We start from the raw sequence: 19245 nt of genomic DNA, 5'->3' as shown, positions 1-19245 counted from the left end.
AAGGGCAAGGAGGTGGATAAACTGAGCAGCAGGCCTGGAGTGACAGGCCTGGAGCTAAGAGCCCCAGAGGACTTCTCACAGGGCCCTAGGAGTGGCTGCCATACCAGCCTGGGTGAGGGAGGCCTTTCTCGGTGGGCAAGCTGTGGTGGTGGGCGTGAGTACTGCTGATGCCCTTCATGTGTTTCGCATTTGTACTTAATCCTGACTCCCATAAAACTCTCCTGAAGTGCCACCCCACCACACATGTGGATGCCTCTCCCTAGCAGCAGCTTCTGGACAATAGCATGATGTCAGTGGCAGCCTGTTAGGTCAGGGGGCGGGGGGGCCGATGCAGAGCTACGAAGGGGAGCCTTCTGCCCATGGGTGGACCCCAGCTCCCAGTGCCCGGTGAGAGCCCTGCAGGGCTCTCCGCCAGCCCAGGCTAACACTGGCCTTAATTAAAAAGGAGTCTCCCACAAGGTCCAAACCGCCGCCTGGCCACCCCCACTCCAACTGCTTTCAGTTCTGCTTCTCGGGCCGGGCCGTGTGCTGAGACTAGCTTCACAAATAAAAGCCGTTTGGTGTTTATTTTTTTTCCTTTATCTTCCCTTCCCTTCCCTCCTCCTCCTCCTTTCCCTCCTCCTCCCCCTCCTCCTTCTTTTTCTCCTCTTCCTCCTCCTTCTCTCTCTCTTTCCAAAGAGAGAGGCAGCCACAAGATCTTCTAAGAGGCCATGACATCACAGCCCAGGTGACCAGAGCACAACCAATGGGTCCAGGCCTCGAGCTGGCTTCTCGCATCCTGTGAGCTGAGGTTGGGTTGACACTGTGAAGGCCTGGTCCCTCAACCACAGAACCACAAGGCCAGGCCCTCAGCCGCCTTCAGGTCCCTGTGAGGGAGCTGGTTGGCTCCCAGTCCTCTCCACCCCCTGGCCACCCTCGCACCCACTGGACCCTGGGCTCAGTCAGGGGGTGAGCCTCATTCATTCATTCCCTGTGGAGCTGATGCTCTGTCTCTGCCCTACGAGCTCCTCCAGCCTGGCTGCTGAGGGCCCCTTCCCGCCATCTAATGATACACTCTGCATACGCTTCTGTTGAAAATTTGTGGCTAGACATTCCTGTGGGACTGGGAATCCAAATTCTTGGGTACAAACAGAAATTTACTTTCCTTGGGAATTTTTTTTTCTCTCTCTCTCTTTCTCTCGCTCATATACACACTCTCGCGTTCTTTCCTTCTTTTTCATAGCAGTGGAGGGAGGAGAGAGAGAAAACAAAACAAACACACACACACACACACATACACACACACACAAAACAAACAAAAAGCGAGTACAACACCACTGCAGGCTACCCCCCTTCCCCTCTTTTATTTTTCAAAAGTAGCTAGGAAAAAAATAAAACAACAGCCAACCAAGTCAATCCCAACCCAACCCCCTGAAGGGCTGAATCCTCGCCTTCCTCAGAGCAGGGCATGGCATCCAACAGCATCTTCGATTCCTTCCCGACCTACTCGCCATCCTTCATCCGCGGTGAGTAACATTTGCCCAGGGCACCAAGCTGGCCCTTTTGGGTGGGGAGTTGTGGCCAAGCCCAGACCATGTCCCTTCACTGACCACCCTGGCTGCTTCAAGTGCATGATCTGCCTACCTAAGTCTGCTGGCCTTGAGAACCTCAGGTGGGAAGAGGGGTTGGTGGCCTCCATAGTCTCTTGGAGTGGAACTTCTCTGTGGGATTTTCAACCCCAGCTAGTGAGGGGACAGTTAGCAGAAACAGGGGCAGTGGCCACATGCCCTTAGGATCTCAAAGGCCAGTCCTTGGAGGGTCTTGGGGTAAAGAGGACTCCAGGGTATCCCTGTGACCTGCAGCTTCCTGCCTCACTTGTGGGGCTCCTGGACCTGGGGAGCATAGCCTCTCCACTAGGACTCAGACCTGCTCGGTTCTCCCACAGCCTGGCCAGCTTCTGTGCAGAGCTGTGAAGTCAGCGGAGTGTGTGTATGTGTGTGTGTGGGGGGGGGGGGGTTATGCCTTAGGGCCCAGAGAACTTCCCAAGGATCTTCTCCTATATTTTCTGTCTGATCTTGGGGTGACGGATGGGGTGGGGGTTGGGAACAGGGGTGAGGGCTTTTGTTGAAAACCTGTATATGCAGCTCTGAGTTGTACTGGATCTGTGGGGGTAGAGGAGGGACAGGCCTCTGGAAAGCTTTAAGACTGGCCAGAGGAGAAGGAAGTGTTTCTGAGAGGCGTTTGTCTCTGTTCCGGACACAGAGGGACCCAGAAACCTGGGTTGTAACCCTCAAAGAGCACAAAATCTGGTGGGATCCCCTACTGTGAAGCTCTGGTTAAAGCTGAGGGTTTAGGGAGCCTTCTCCTGCCTGTGCTTGGCCCCTGGGGCTGGTATGCCAGGACTCAGACAACCCCTGCTGCCTTTCTGCCCCTCCTCTGCCCCCACCCCACGTGCTGGAGCCCACATGGAAAAGTTGTGGCATCTGAGATTGGGACCCAGGAGTTACAGAGGTTAAGTCCCAACTCAGTGACTGCCTTGCTGAGAGGACTTAGGCAAGTAACTTTGCTTCTCTGTGCTCAAAACTGAGACACCTCTGAGCATGGCATTTGGGCTGTTTTGGGGCCGGGTATGGGGGCAGTGCCTCTGGGTGGCACAGGGAGACAAGTTCTCTAGAATTGAGGAGCTGAGTAGTATTTGGGGTTTCAAGGTTATTGTTGGAGTTGGGGGTGCTCTGCTCACTTTTTCCAGCTGAGCTGAAGTACAGAAGCTGGTTGGTGTGTCTATATGCCCTTCTGCCTGTCTGGCTGTGCCCTGTTGGAGGCTCACAGTATGTTTGATACAGCCGTTGGGCAGCTGGCTCTGGGTAAGGAACCTCAGCACACTTGGGTGCTCCTTATTGAAAGAGTTCTGTGAGGCTTTATCTGAGAGAGGCACAAGAAACTGAGGCAGCTGTGTGACTACCGACTGGGGGATAAGGGACCCTTTTGCCCCAGACCTTGTGGTCTCAGCAGCCCCAGTCCTGGAGCTGAGAGCTCTGGGCTCCTTCATTCGAACTGCTCCTATTATAATGTCATTCCCTTTGTAGTCCTGGAAGCTAATTAAAGGCAGTTCTGTGGCAAGAAAATAAGAGTTTATAAAAACCATTTGCTGGGGCTTTGTAATCTGGATTTCTCTCTCCATGACCAAGATGGAGAAATGGAAGGATGGAAAGCAAAAGGGACCCTGGGAGAGAGCACTAACATGGTGGCCCACCTCGGATGGGATGGACTCTTGATGCATGGAGCCTGGGTGGCAGATGGAGAGGGAGAAAGAGAGGGAGAGAGAGAGAGAGAGAGAGAGAGAGAGGAAAGGGAAGAGGGAGACAGAAAAGGAAAGGGAGAGGGAGAGGTGGTGGCTTGCAGCCCACTGTGTGCCCACAGACAGGAGGCTGCTGGGCAGATTGTGCTGATCTTGGGTGAACAGGGACACAGATGTGCCTTGTGAGCCTGGAGTCTCAGGGAGGCCTTGGGGTCTGGCATTGGAAACTTCCTGCAATTCCATGTAAAAGTTCTGTCCCACGGTCCAGCTCCCTCTCCTGACTGGCTCTAGTCCCTGTGTTCTGCCATACTCAGTTGGAGGGCAGGGGGAGGGGGGATCCAATTGAGCCTATTGATTCTATCCCCAGAGGTCCACAAGGTTGCAGCTATGAATTCTGTCTCCAAAAAGACCCAGTCTCTGAGTTTTGCTGGGCTCCACACAGCCCTGTGCAGGGTCCTTAACCTCTTCAGGGCCATCAGTCTCTCTGGCTTTTCAAAAAAGTTGAGGCACTGCTTCTCAGAGTCACATTTAAAAAAATACTTATGGGGGCTGGGAAGTGGCTCAGTGGGTTAAGTGCACATAGTACAAAGCACAAGAACCCACTCAAGGATCCTAGTTTGAGCCCCCGGCTCCCCAACTGCAGGGGAGTCACTTCACAAGCAATGAAGCAGGTCTGCAGCTGTCTATCTTTCTCTCCCCTCCCCTCTATTTTCCCCTCTTCTCTCAATTTCTCTCTGTCCTATCCAATAAAAAAAAATGGAAAAGATGGCCTTCAGAAGTAGTGGATTTGTAGTGCAGGCACTGTGTCCCAGAAATAACCCTGGAGGCAAAAATGCAAAATAAACAAATAAGCAAAAAATACTTATATATATATATATATTTGTGTGCATGAGTGTGTGTATGAGAGAGAGAGAGGCCAGAGCTTGGTTATAGATGATGTCAGGGATTGAACCTAGGGCCTCATGCATGCAAGTCCTGTACTCTGCCTAATATGCCACTTCCTCAAGCTACACAATCACATTTTTAAATGCAAGGAACAAAATTCAAAGTCTTATAAAGGAAGCCAAGGGAAATAAGAGTTTCTTTGCATATGAAGGAAACTTGTAGGAATAGACATATCCAATTATAAAAAAAAAAAAAGCAAGCCTGTGAGACACACTCAGGAGACCCTAATAACTGCCAGAATGCAATGTGGTGGGGGGTGGGGTAGAGGCAGTACTTAAGATCACCTGCAAGAGCCCTAATGAAGCTGAAGAATATCTGTAATTTCCATTGGTGACAAAATCATTGTGGAAAAAAAACTGTGAAATTTCAGTTAAAGATTAGTGAAAGGAAAGATATCATGTTTCCCCCCCAAGTTCATAGACCCTCTCCACTCATAAGATTTATTTATTATTAATGAGAAAGAGAGAGAGATGTAAATAGCCAGAGTATCACTGACATACGCAATGCCAGGGACTGAACTCAGGACCTCATGCTTCGAAGTCCAATGCTTTATCTACTGTGCCACCTCCTGAGCCAAATTCTGTGCAAATGGAATTCTGCTCCCTCAGCAGGATGTGATAGAGCCAGTGGGTCTCAGACCATCACCCATAGAGAAGGCTCTGAATTCCACTCCTCTCCATACACCATGAAGAGAAAAAAACATGGAAAGATGTTGACTCCCACCCAGCAGCACAGTGTGAAGGGGAGATGAGAAGAGAGCAATCGCTAGCTCAAAAGAGAAGGCACACTTGGCCAGTGAAATAGCTCACTTGGGTTTGTGCAGCTTTGCCATATTCACAACCCAGGTTTGAGCCTGGCCTACACCTCACTGGGAGAAGCTTAGGTGCTGTGGTCTCTTCACCTTCTCTCTCTCTCTGCATCTCTATCACAATAATAATAGTAGTAATACTTAAAATAAATAAATACATAAATACAGGCACAGAGATGGAAGGAGTAGAAGAGCCCTCTCCATTCTCCCTCCTTCTCTTATCTCTTTATCCCAGGCAGGCCAAGGGGTATTATTATGTCTGTCTTAGATGAATGGAGAAACTGAAACCTGATGCTATGGCTCAAGACAGGCTGTGTGGCTCTGGACAAGTCCCTTCCTTTCTCAGTACCTCAGTTTGATCATATGGCAAACACACAAGGGTCTAGACGATACCAGTCCATCCACGGGTCCATCCACAGCTCTACTTAGCCTCTATCTTAAATCAACCCCAGAAGGCCCTTCTTTTCATCCACTGGGCTGTGCTCTTTGCTGCAGATGCCCCCTCGAAATGTCTCTACACCATACCCCCCATAGGATAGGCAAAAGCTCTGTTTCCAGGGCACTGAGAGAGGTTACCTCTCAACTGGGAGAAATGGGTGTATACTGCCACATGCAGGAATTGAGAGGCCCCAGGGAGGCAAAGCTTTCATTCATTCATTCATTCATTCATTCATTCATTCATTCATTCATTCTTTCATTCAGGAATCCCATGAAAGCTTGTCAGGAAGGAGTGGCATGGTGAGATGTCAGCATGGGCTCAGGAGTCAGACCCTAGGTTCAGTGCCTAACTCTACCCTTTACTAGCTGCTATCTAGGCCAAGTCATTTTCCTCTTTGTGCCCCTTTCCTATCTGTACTGGGAGAATAATCCCACCCCTCCCCCCCCCATCTGATGATGCTCTGGAGATAATGGAATGAACAGGTACCTGGAACAGACTAATTTCTTAGGGATTTTAAGCTTCATAAACCTGGCCTTGGGCTGGGAGCTAGGGAGCCAAGCCCCCCCAGAATTTCACTGTCCAGTGCAGAAGGAGACGAGTAAATCAAAACTTACACTGGGGATGATACATGTTATAGCAAGCAAGGGTGAGAGGGCTGGGAGATCAGAAAGAAGCACAATTGTCCTGGAGAAGGGACACTCCAGCTGGTCTTGCAGGTGAGGAAGTGGCAGAGGGGAGAAGAGTATCCCAGGGTCCCAGGAGGAGGGGACAGAATGGCTAAAGGAACGGAGGCAGGAGACAGCGAGTTGATTTGGGCATTTCCAGGTATGGATAGAGAGTTCTAGAAGGTGGTTAGGAGGGGTTAGCCTGTGCATGTTCCTGTAGTGTCTGGCCAAGGTTCTCTGAGCTGGGTGACAGTTCTTGGAAAATGGCCTCCTGGGTATGCATCAGGCCTGAGCAGAGCTGGTGTAGTGGATAAAATGTTCACAGGCAGGTCTAGCCAGAATGGTGTGACTCAGAGGTTCGTGGACCGGGAGGAAACCTCCGAAACCAGATATGCTAGTCACTGTGTCCTCTCTTAAGCTCCAGGCCATGACCAGTAATGGGGAGCTCTTCCAATATGAGTGCTGAAAGTCTTGAGTCCCAGACACCCCAGGGTGGTTGGTCATCCCAAGCAATATGTCCACAGAGGCCTCTGCCTCCCCCGCCCCCCACAAGTCCAGACATGAGCAGACTGACCGCCGGCCATCCTGCACCCACTATGGCGCTTGTCTGGCGCCACATCGGCTTTGACAGCGGCCCATCAGCCCATCCTGCACACGCCCATCTCTCCAGACCACCCTGTCTGTCCAAAGTGCCCTCTAGGCTAGAAGGACATTCCTAGGAGCCCCCCACCAGCCACAGGGTCTGGGCAGGCAAGAGCCAGGCCCACACAGTCAGACTGTGTGTGTCCAGGCCTCCCCTTTGCCCACCAGGGCAGGCCTTGGCCCCCAGCAGCCGCACTGGTCACATAGAAGGCCCATTGACATACAGGCTTGAGATGGCCGCATCAAAGGTGAGGCCTGCCCCCTTCCTCCATACCTGAAGGGGAGGGGAGCTTATGGAGAGGAGAGGAGGCCATCCAGGACACCATTGCTCCTGAATAGCAGGGAATGCAAGTCTGACCTTCCAGAAGGCTCTGAGAGAGGCCCGGAGAGAGCAAGGCAGGCTGAAGCCTGAGCTCTTGAGGTTTAGGGAGGGCAGTGGAAATGCCGACTTGTATTCCTATCTTTGAGGGCACCTCACTTTGCAGACTCCCCCTTAAAACTGTCATCCAGAGCATGACCTACTGGGAGCCAGGGATCTTTATCCAGTCTTTAAGACACCCCTCTGCCAGGGGTCTTCCCCAGGACCACCTACCATCACCAGAGAGGCCTGTCCTGCACTGAGCCTCCAGTCCCTGGGAGAGTCCTGACACCCTTAGCACCTTTGCCTGGTGGGAGTAAAGGAAGGAAGAGGAGGAAAGGCTGTCACCTTTGGTGTTTTTGGGTCCTGAGTGATCCCTCCTAGACCCTAAATTAGCACCGTCTAGAGGAGGCCCTTGGACATAGGCAGTGCTAGGAACTATAAAAGTTGGACCAGGAAAGAAACTGCATTCCGACCCTTGAGAAGTCACAAGAACAGATAGCACTGAGCCCCCACTCAGGAGGATGTTGATGCTGTGAGCAGAGTGCTCCCCCTTCTTTTGATAGATGGGGAAACTGAGGTCCAGAGAGGGAAGTGGTCTCATGTAGAGTAAGCACGGGAGACAGTAAGCACGGGAGACTTCCTTGGTTACTGGGAACTAAGCACATCCCTGCAGGCAGTTCAGGCACCATACAGGCTAAGGTTAGGCTAGTTAGTGGCAGGGTGATCCAACACATTACCTCTTTGGGTCTCAGTTTTCTCAACTGGAAGATGAGACTAGGAGCACTGACTTCCTATGCATTTATAGTCACTGTCCTGAAGGACCTGGTCCCCTCAGGTCCTTCTTCTGTGTCTCTAGCTCCATAATTAAGGTAGGGAAGACTTTAAAGGACCTTTGTCAATGGCTCCTGGACTGGAGAAGAGGGTGCACTCTGGGGAGGAGGCAACATAAGGTATGTCTGTGAGTTAAGCTTCATGCAACCAGCTCCAGTCACTTCCTCACCATGTGTCCTTGGACAATGTTTTACCTTACTAGGCTCAATGTCCTGATCTGTAAAATGGGGGCAGAAGGTTGATAATGAATAGCAGGCACTTCTAATTTTGTTGGGTGGGTTTAATGTGATCATTACAAGCTTCATAGAGAGCTGGATAGAGTCACGTCCTCCATAAACACTGGAAATTACTACTATTTGTGTTCTCTCCCAGCTTTCCCCGCTCCCGTGAATGAGTCTCTCTGATCTGAGCAGAACGGAGACAATGAGAAGCCCTTCTCCTCTCCAGGCCTAGATTCAAGGCCACTCCTCTGAGGAGCCTACCCAGGCAGAGTAACCTCCATTGTCCCCTGTTCACTTTGTCTGGAGGGAGGGGCCATCCTGGGAGCAAGGCCCAGCTCTCAGTACTCTTTCTAAATGGCTAAGTAGATGGATGAATGAACAGGCCTGGTGACTGCTCAACCCCAGGCTCCAGTATCTCTCCTCACTTCCCCCTCAACCGTCTGGCTTTTTCTCTGAACTACATGCTGGTGAGAGTCTAGTGCCAGTGTCCAATCTGCACGGTACTGTGAAGGTTTAGGTTCCTCTTTGAGGTTTTCTTGCATGTCTGGGAAAAGTGTTTTTTGGCAAAAGGCTCAAACTTACATGTGGGCAGAAAGGGCTGACTCCCATAACTTAGGATTTTCAGGGGTGAGCCAAGTTGGCCCCCCTCAAGACACCCTTCATAATGTGACCTGGTAACTGAAATCCCATCATGAACACTCAGCCCCTTTGGAGTGAAGCACCACCCATGAGGAGGATTTTTTTTTTTATTTGTAATGCAGTGCCCTTTGAGTCCTGAGCACTTTTATGTGAGTTCCCTGGATCTGTTCATCCTTGTTAAGAGGAGGTGTGGCTTAGTGCAGAGATAGCAGAGCTGTTAAGAAAACTTGGGGTCCTCAAATGGAAAAAGAGCATGAAATGCAATAGAGATGGAGAGGACAGGAAGGTGAATTTTGGCCAGTCTCCTCTGTCAAACTCTACAGGCTGAGGCCCAGCACCCTACAGTCATAAGAAGTGCCCCATCACCCTGAGAATTTCCTTTCAGTCTTCCCCCTGTGAACCAGCATTAGACCTGCCCTCCCACAGCTCCATGTACCCTCAAATCCTGGGGACAGGAGTCAGATTCAGGACACCTGGAGATATGACGTGAGGGGCAATGGGAAGCCCATGTGGAGAGTGCAAAAGATTTCGAGGCAAATGCTTAAGCCTAGTGGTTAATGCAGTGGGGTACAATTATGGCAGGGGGTCTATGCCTAAGTTTTTTGTTTGCTGTGCATTTTCTAAACTTTAAATGCTGAGCATGTATTACTTGTATATTTAAGGGATAACATTTTCTTTTTCAAAAAAGAGGAAGAGACAGCTCTGCCCTCTCATAAAAGAAGGTGATCTGGACCTTCCCTCAGCCCAGACTGCAACTTAGGGTCTGCCTGGTCCTGCCCAGATAGGGCCCCCCACTAGCTGCCACTCTTCTCTATTCCTCTTCCCAAGTCACTGTATCTATCTGTTTCCTCCTCCCCACCCTGGAGGGCTATGGAACCAGGGCTCTGCCCTGGCCTGGCAGAGCGATATGCACACAGAAGGTGCTAGGGGTGCTGTGTCTCAGTCCAAAGAGAGGCCCTGGGAAGGGCTGGGTCCCTGCATCCACACATTCCCTGTGCCCCAGACCTGAGGTGCAATGTGAGCTGATCGGTACTGGTGGTCATCCAAGTGCCCCTCTCTTCTGGACACTGGTGATTCAGGAGTGAACAAAACCAACAAAGGAGTCTGCTCTCCTGGAGCTGACATTCTGGTGGCATGTGCAGTCTGCCTCAGCAAAGCACCCTGATGAGGTGGGCCACCCCTCTTCTGGCTGACACCCTTCCTGTCTGTGTAGAAACTCAGCCCTGGGACTGAGTTCTGGGACTCCTCTGAATGCTCCCACTACCTGCTGCCTTCATTGCACAGATTAATAGAAAGACATACAATGGTAGTGTGACCTGCTGAAACTAACATTCAAGGTGAGGAAGAGAGAAAAGAACCACATTTGTTGATGACTTACTCTGTGCCACCATTCTGGCGGTCCCTTTGCAACATATCGCATTTTGCTTAATCGCTAGAAAAATCCATGTAGTCAGTGTAATAGCTATTATCTCCATTTTACAGATGGAGAAACTGAGGCTTAACAAAGGGAAATAACTCACCCAAAGTCATGCAGCTAATAACTGGTGAAACTCAAACTCGCATGTGTCTGACATCACAGCCAGACCCATAAAACTTGTCCTTCTACCTGGCATATGTCTCTTCTTTCTTTTTTTTTTTTAAGATTTTTTTGTATTTTATTTATTTATTTTCCCTTTTGTTGCCCTTATTGTTTTATTGTTGTAGTTATTGTTATTGTTGTTATTATTGATGTCATCATTGTTGGATAGAACAGAGAAATGGAGAGAGGAGGGGAAATCAGAGAGGAGGAGAGAAAGACACCTGCAGACGTGCTTCACCACCTGTGAAGTGACTCCCCTGCCAGGTGGGGAGCCAGGGGCTCGAACCAGGATCCTTATGCTGATCCTTGCGCTTTGCACCGTGTGCGCTTAACTGCGCTACCGCCCGGCTCCCATGTCTCTTCTTTCTTAAGACTCAACTCATGACCTCCGTGGAGCCCTTCATGATTCTCTCAGACCCTTCTCAGATATTTCCAGATGACTTCCCAGAAGGATGAGATCTGAGCCTGGTAGAGCTAAGATGAGGAGAACATGGGTATAGTGAATGGCAAGGGGAAAGCTATGGAAGAAGGGCCACGTAGAATTGACTATTCTTAGAGGCAGCAGGGCTTGTGGGCCCTGTGGAGAAGTGGAAGGAGAGGAAGCCGAGGAGCTAGTGAGCTGGCCCTGGTGGCTGGATATGGTCTTCATGGCAGTAGGGGTCCAGACAGGACTGGAGCTGAGCAGCTGTGAGGAGCAGAGCTTTCCATGGCACACCAGACGCTGTCTAAAATAGGCCAGTGTAGACATGCACCTTGTGCATACGTGTGTGAGCAGAGACCACAGGGCCCCCCTGTACCCACTCACAAGTCCTATTTTTATCACTCTCTAGACATACTTATGAGCAGCAAAGTAAACTTGTTTTCAGGCACATAGAGTGCCCTGTAGACATGGCCACATCTACAGTCTGGTAAGCACAAGGGTGATGGCTCAGTACAGTTAAAATCTAACATATCCCAGGGAGAATCCCAGTACCAGAGCTGGAGACTCAACTTTTAGGGCAGAGCAGAAGGAACATGCAGGGACTTCTGCTTGAAAACCAGGAAGAACTTCAGGAGGGCAACCATAGAGCATTAAACCAAGTATGGTTTTCTGTCCCTTTTTTAATTCCTTCTTTCCCTTGTTCCTTCCTTCTTTCCTTGTCATTGCCAGGATTTCACTGCTCTGGGCCTATATTCTCAGAGAGAGAGATGTGGGGGGACACTCCACAGTACTAAAATTTCTTGAATCTGGGATACACACATGACAAATTCAACTTTCTCCCAGGTGAGCTCTCTCACTGGCCTACATGGGGACCCTGTGGGACCATGTGATCTGCACATCCATGAAACCTGCCCTGCCTAGAACAGCTCTGGTTGGAGGGACCCTTGACCTGAAAAAAACCTTCTGCCTTTCTTTCCTGGCTTCATTCTTTTGACTATTCTGGCTCCCATCTTCCATCCACAAGTTTAATAATAAGAAGAATAGGGCTGGCAAAATAGCTCACTTACTACATCTATCTAGAGGCCAGTTGTTGGTGCACCTGATAGAGTGTACATGTTACAGTGCTCAAGGACTTGGTTTTAAGACTGAGGTCTCCACCTGCAGGGGGCAGCTTCACGAGCCATAAAACAGTGCTGCACTGTCACTCTTTGAACCTCCCTCTCTATCTCCCCTCCCCTCTCAATTTCCCTCTGTCTCTAGTCAATAAATTAATAAACACATAAATAAATAAAACATTGATAATAACATTTACCTTGTGGGACCATGCAGATCTAGAAGAGTGTACACTCAACTGTTAACCCAGGTTATCTCTTGGGGTGATGGAGTTTTTCACTTTCAAACTCAAAATGCTTGAAAAGCTTATAGCCAGCAAGCATGAATGCTTCTGTAATAAGAAGAGAGCCACTTAAGGTTTTAAGTTTATAATACAAGCAATGCCACAAAGGGGAGAAAGAAACTTTAAATTTTAAAAAGCATGACACCAGGAAAGATTGATCCTGGCAGAATGGCATCTATCTTTGTTTTTCCTATCAAGGCAGGAGAGAATTTTGGGTTTAGAAACAGAAGCTATGGGCTTGTCTACCAGGTCTGCTACTTACTGGCTATATGGCCACTTAACCTCAGTGAACCTCAATTTCCTCATCTGTAAGATGGGGATATCGATGCTGGAGGCCTCCCTGGGCTTCTGTGGAGACTGAATCAGACAATGGAGGTGAGAACACAGGGGAACAACTGAGCTATGGAAACTCATTACTGGAGATGCTTTCTGTAGTGGTGGAACCACTGAGTCTATGAGGGGCGTTCCTCACTGTGTTCTCCCCACCCCTCGCCATTTCCTAGAAACCAGGAAATGAGGGGGGCATCTCCCAAAGTGTATTCAGCATGTCTTCAGGTGTCAAACAGAAATAAAGGGGTGGCTGGGTGGTGGTGCACCCAGTTGAGTGCACATGTTACCAGGCTCAAAGACCCAGGTTCAGGGTGGCAGATAAGCATAATGGTTATGCAAAGAGACTCTCATGCCTGAGGCACCATGGTCCCATAAGCCACAGCTGAGCAGTGCTCTGGTAAATAAATAAATAAATTTTAAAAGGAGCCAGATTCAAGCCCTTGGTTCCCACTTACGGGAAGGGAAGCTTCACAAGCGGTGAATAAAGTACTACAGGTATCTCACATGGTGGATTCATTATGCAGGCACCTAGCACCAGCGATGGCCCTGGTGGCAATTTAAAAAATAACAATATAATAAAATTAATCAATTAATTTTTAAAAGAAAAAGGCTGAGGAGATAGTACAATAGTTATGCAAAATGCTTTCATTCATGAGGTTCTAAAGTCTCAGGTTCAATCCTCAGCACCACCATAAACCAGAACCGAGATCTAGTTTAAAAAATATAATGGTGGGAGTCCGGCGGTAGCTCAGCGGGTTAAGCGCAAGTGGAGAAAAAATATAATGGTGATAAAAAAAATTAAATAAAAAATACATAAAATAAATGGGGATCTATGACTAAGTAAGCTTGACCATGGCTGCATGAAGCAACGTTTAACAAAGTGTTTTTGTTGCAGGCCTGTACGACAGTGCAGTTAGGGAAGTGGCTCAGTGGCAAAGTACAGGACACACATGTGTGAGGTCCTATGTTTGATCCCCAGCACCCCATGTGTCACAGTGATGCTCTGATTCTCTCTCTCTCTCTTGTAAATAAATATACTTTAAAAAACTTTATGTGAACAGAGAGAAACTAAGAGGCATGGGGAGATAGAGAGGGATAAAGAGGGGATCCAGAACTCTCGTGGCGGGAACGATGCAAAATTGTACCTCTGTTACCTTGTAATTTTGTAAATCAATATTAAATCACTAATAGAGAGAGAGAAAGAGACACCTACAGTACTGTCTCACCACTTGTGAAGTGTCCTTCCTGCAGGTGGGGACTAAGGGCTTGAACCTGGGTCTTTGCGCCTGGTAGTGTGAATGCTCAACCAGACTCATACAATAAATTTTTGAAAATCCACCATGGCTATAGATGCTGTGGAGGCATGGGAAATATCTTTTCAAGAACCAAGGAAGTTTTTATTGGTCTTAAACACAAAAAAAGAAAGTACAACATTAAAAAAAAAAAAGTACAAAATTCATAAACACACAATCCTCTAGAAAATGCAAATCATGCCAATTCAAGTCTTAAATGGTTAATCAGCAAGCAACAGTTTCAACAGCTAATATGCTCTTACCAGGCATGAAGTACTTTACATGTCTTTGTGCATCTAATCCTCACAGCCATATGCAACAAATGCTATAATTAAGCCCATTTTATAGATGAGGAAACTGAAGCTCAGAGAGGTTAAACCACTAGCCAGAGGTCACCCAGCTGGGGTTCAAACCCAGACAGATTGCATCCGGGCCTGTGCATATCTGCTGAGAATTAGTAGTGGTTTTCCAGGTCAAGAACCATCCATTGGCTTTCTTTCTGGGATGAGCTGGTAGAATGTCCAAGAGTCTTGTTCAAGTGTCCTCCAGCCTTAAGCAGAAAAGCTGAGTGTTGAGGGGAAGGGAGAGGCTTTGAAGGCAAACAGAATCAACTCATCAATTTCCTTCTTTCTGGGGGACTTCAATGCCTTCTGCGGGCTTCAATTTCCTCAATGAAAAAACAAGTCAGAGGTCATCCGAGACCTTGCAAGGGGGTATGCTTGTGTGACACAGTGTGTGGCCCACTAGGAAGGCACCTGATGTGTGGGAGCCCTATGCTTCACTGGTGCTTAGTGAAGGAAACTGAGATATAGAGAGGGATAGGGAAATGGCCACAGCTGATCTTGGGAGAACACACCAGGGAAGGGGACCCAATTCCTTTAGCTGGTCCAGAGATAGACAAGGCACAAGTAAAAGGCTCCTCACTCGTTTGGCAAGTGCCCAAACATCCTTCTTATAATAGCATGTTGAACAATTTGGCAGGGGGCCACTCCCTCTAGGTTCTCTTCTTTCAGCTTGCAGATCTCCCAGGGGTCCCTCTCCACGAGTGCTAGTTCTTTCTGGCCTAGCATCATGTCCCAGGCCTACTGCCCTGAGTATCCTATAGAAGTCCCCTAGAATTCCTCTCTGGGGTACCCCATGGGGAGGAGGGGTGACATGCCCACAGACCTCAGGCTTGCCCAAAGGGCCCATCCCTGTGCCTAAGTCCCCTTCAAGATTAACTGTGTGCCAGTACTGTGTGCCTCAGTACTTTATCTTCATCACTGCTAATTCTCATGGTCCCAAGAGGACAGTAATTTCATCCCTGTTTTGCAGGGGAAGAAAATGAGATGCAGAGAAGTTAAGTCTGAGTTCATGTGGGTTGTAGGTGGGAGAGCTTGGGTTTGAGTCTTCACTCTGCCCCACTCCCACAGGGTCCCCAGATCACAGCCTGGTGAACAAAAGACCACTCCTGATTCTGCATGCCCCACTACCTACCTTACATTCTCCCTGAACCCCTGCATGTCAGGGGCTTGGTTTCTGGGGCTGGGGAACTAAGTAGTTGACCTTCCTTTGTGAATTGAGACCCTCTTTCAGGCAGGGACAGTTTCACAGGCCCTCACCCATGGAGTGGCACAGGGTGCCAAGGTTAGGAGGAGACCAGCATTTGTGTTCAATTGCTTTGCAATTGCTATCTTGAAACTCTGAATTTAGTTTTGGATGATGTTTTGCAGATCCAAGGACATTGGGACCTTGGAGTACCTGTGCAGAGGGCAGGTATGTGGGGGCAAAATGCAGGCATCTCATCTTGGAGGTCTGCACTCACCCCACAGGTGAAAATACACATGCAATATCATATTAAGAGAGTCGACAAGAAGAAAGGTTTGGGTGTTTTGTTTTGTGGACAGTTTCCCTATATTTTCTTCTTGCACTGGATGTCACAAATTAAAGAGCTGGCCTTTTGTGAGATTAGACTTGAGGGACAAGCTAGGGGAGGGCAGGGGAGTGCTATACCTTGGCAGGAAAAGGAGACCTACTTCTAGCACTTAGAGACATAGAAACCCCTCCAGCAGATGTTCCAAATTAGCAGTACTGCCCAGGGATGAGGAAAGGATGGGATGACCAGCTCAGACTCCAGGGTGGTCTCACACAGAAACATAGCCTCCTTTTAAGGTTCCTTAACCTAAGCCCAGCCTCAACCCAAGGAGGCTAGACCCAGAGTGGTGAGTGCTTGAAGACCTACAACTGACCTAGGAGGCAGACACCTGGCCTCAGCTTTTGGACATGGGACCCTTACTGAGGGGTGGGATTTCCATGTGTCCAGTGACAATTTGAATCAGAGGGCAAGCTGTGCTCAATGCTGGGGTTCAAAGTGAGGCCGTGTCTGTTTCTGTTGCTAAATCCCCCATGTTGAGCTAGATAGAGCTGACTGCTAGGAGGTGCTGCTGAGTCACTGTACAGGAATGAACAAGTGAGCAAGGCTTGCCCAGGGAGTCTAGCCCTGAACCCTGGGAGGCTCTTTTCCTCCTCCACCACCACCTCCTCCTCCTCTTCCTTCTCCTCTTTCTTATAATTTGTTTAGTTTGGATAGAGACAGAGAAAAATGGAAAGGGAAGGGAGAAAAAGAGAGGGAGAAAGAGAAAGAGAAAGAGGAGAGACTTTCAGCACTGCTATTGTGAGCCCCCCCATAAGTGGGAGCCAGGGGCTTGAAGCTGGGTTCTTGTGCACTGTAATGTGTGCATTCTACTGGGTACACCACAACCTGGCTCTGTAGAATCTTCTCTTTAGAATAACCAGGCCCAAGTACAAATCTTGGCTCAATATATAGCTCCCCAAGGGAGATGTTTAACCTCCTTTTCTGTTTCCTCATCAATTCAATAGAGAGATTAACAGGACAGAGAATCAGCTAAGAGCATTAGAGAGCTTAGTAATTCCAGTGGCCCATACAAAATGTTCAGTGTGTGAAGATCAATATAATTCCATCAAGAAAACTCACAAACCCTGCTCCCTCAAAAGACACTCAGGTATTCACTTTGGTTCAGCATTTTAAAAGTGTTTTTCTGTAGTTTCCTAATTTTTTTTAGCCTTCTCCTATTACTTGCATCTCTGTGTGTGTGTGTGTTTCAATTATTGTTGCTTATTAACAGTATTGTTTTAAATGGACAGTAAACAAAAGGAGACTAGTCAAAGTTAGCTCCCCTCCATCATCTGCTGGAGTTCCAGTTACCAGAGGGCCAGATAGTGTTAGGACCCTGCACCTTCCCCACCCCCACCCCACCTGCATCCTGCCTAGCCCAGCATCAGCAAGGGGCTGCGGGTAGGCTCTGTGGTGTAGTGGGGCCTCTGTCACAAGCTACTCCCACCTCCACCTTAGACCCCCCCCCACCTTGTGTGCCCACTGAACACTAGCCTCAGCCCACACCCAGCCATGCCTGTGTGAACTTACACACACACAGGCTAGCACACATCAGAGGCCACACCCACCACAACAGACAGCCAACTTTTCAGGAACCCCAGCCTGTGGGGACCAAGGGACACCTGGTGGTGTGGTCTGAGGAAGGCTGCAGCAGGAAGCTACTTTCCCCCTACACAGCTTGGTCCCCATGGTTCTGACCAGGAAATCCCTCCTCTTCTTGTCTGTCCCCACTGACCTCTGTCCCTCTGAGCCCATGCTTGGGGGTAGGGTGAGGGATGAGGCCTCAGAGAAACCCATGGCTGATGAAACAGGGTAGGACTCCAGCTCAAAAGGAGTTTTCTCAGCAGGGAGAGGCCTCAGAGATGCCAGAGATGGTGGAGGGGGATGGGAGATATCATCTGACAGACAGAGAAACTAAGATTTGAAGAAGAAGATAGAGAAGGTGTCCTGTGAGGAAGGCAGACTTAGCCAGGCTTCTCCTAGCTTGTTTCTTCACCCATCACTGGGGCCCCTCAGGGACCTTCTGGCTCCAAGAGTCTGATCAGCTGGGAGTTCTGGAACACTCCTGGGAGCTCTCGGTGAAGTCCACTGTGCTCTCTGGGTGATGGGGGAGACAGAATGCAAATAGGAAGGCTCCCTGGGGACCTAGGTTAACCCCCTGAACTCATTTTTGTTCTCTTCTTCCTGTGTGGTGGGTTAAAAAATAGCTTCCATCTGCTGAGGCTGGGGGTAGGGGTCAGGTCCTCCCAGCCCAGCCTGGAACTGAGTCCTGCCTGCTCTAACCCCTCAGACCTGTCTGCCTGTGGTGAGATGGTCTGTCTGGCAGGTTCCTTCTCCCTTTGACTCAGCACTGAGCTCATCACTCTACTCAAGCAGCCATGCTCCGGGAGGCTGTCATACACACCACTGCTGCCCATTATGCAGATAGAGAAGGTGAGGCCACCTGTCTTCCAGGCTGGGACTGTTCCCATCAGGAAGTTGATAACAGGTGCAGTGAGGGAAGGGTCTTGAAAATCAATAGAATTCCCCAACTCCAGGTCTAAACCCACTATTTCCAGACCCCTGGAGGGAGAGAATCAGGCCAGGCTGGGAGGGACCTGTGTGCCCTGCTGCCCCGACCCTGCAACCTGGGCTTGGTTCTTGAACCCTCTGAATTTTCTTTCACGTGTAATGTGGGAGTCAGCCAACAGGGACTTTGTGGGGAGAGCCCAGTCAAAGAATCATTCATGGCCCTGAGGCCACAACACCTTCGAACCGTGGTCACCTCTTAGGCTGTCTCAGTTATAACTGAGTTATAACATCTGAAATCGAAGCCATGAAGCTTAGCCCGTAATGTGGATAAGTGGTTGAATAAATGGGTGTTTTCAGCCTTCATGGAACCAGTGATGCCTTGGGTTAAGACGAAATTTTTCTTCAGAGGAGATCAAGTCATTCCCCCATGGTTTCCTGATGAGTTGGCAAAGCTGAAGCTGCTGGTGGAAGTGGGACTAGAGAGCACTAAGTAGCTTGTGTCAGGAACCCAGCAGTGTCCAACCTGGGCTCAGCAAACCTATTCCTGGAGCTCATCCTGAGGGAGAAACCAAGGGTGTGGCTAAGACATCCATACAAGAGTGCTCCCAGCCATGTCTTCACAACAGAAACACCCTACAGGAACCACCACAAAGCAACACTGTGGTAGGAGGGTGGCTCCATACCCTTATTCCCACCATGTTTGATATCTGGTCAGTGGAGATGTGTCACCTGAAACCACAGACAGGATTAATGGGGTAGGGAGCAGGGAGCTAGGAAAGACAGCATAATGTTGATGCAAAAAAGACTTTCATGCCTGAGGCTCCAAAGCCCCAGGTTCAGTCTCCTGTACCACCATAAGTAAGAGTTAGGCAGTGCTTTGGTAAACAAACAGACATGGAAATGCACATTGTACATCAGGGAGTTTCAAGAAATATGTACTATATGTTCCCAATGTCATAGGACAAAAAAAGAAAAGGAGAGGAATGGAGGGAAA

At 49.1% G+C, this 19245-nt stretch overlaps 1 protein-coding gene across 2 annotated transcripts in view; it reads left to right on the top strand.

Moving 5' to 3' along the window:
* Positions 1–1160: 1160 nt before the first annotated feature.
* RUNX3 (RUNX family transcription factor 3) overlaps positions 1161–19245 on the top strand; it is a 66716-nt gene continuing 48631 nt past the window's right edge. The window contains exon 1 of one of the 2 annotated variants that reach the window (XM_060205562.1): positions 1161–1505. In XM_060205562.1, the coding sequence (XP_060061545.1) occupies positions 1448–1505 (58 nt within the window). In that variant the 5' untranslated portion in view covers positions 1161–1447. The remainder of the gene's footprint in view (positions 1506–19245) is intronic. The other variant, XM_060205561.1, reaches the window with a different exon arrangement.

The sequence above is a fragment of the Erinaceus europaeus genome, chromosome 13, assembly GCF_950295315.1.
Source record: "Erinaceus europaeus chromosome 13, mEriEur2.1, whole genome shotgun sequence".
In the NCBI taxonomy this organism is placed as follows: domain Eukaryota; kingdom Metazoa; phylum Chordata; class Mammalia; order Eulipotyphla; family Erinaceidae; genus Erinaceus; species Erinaceus europaeus.
The sequence above is the reverse complement of the archived record's forward strand: the minus strand, read 5'-3'. Positions and strand labels throughout refer to the sequence as shown.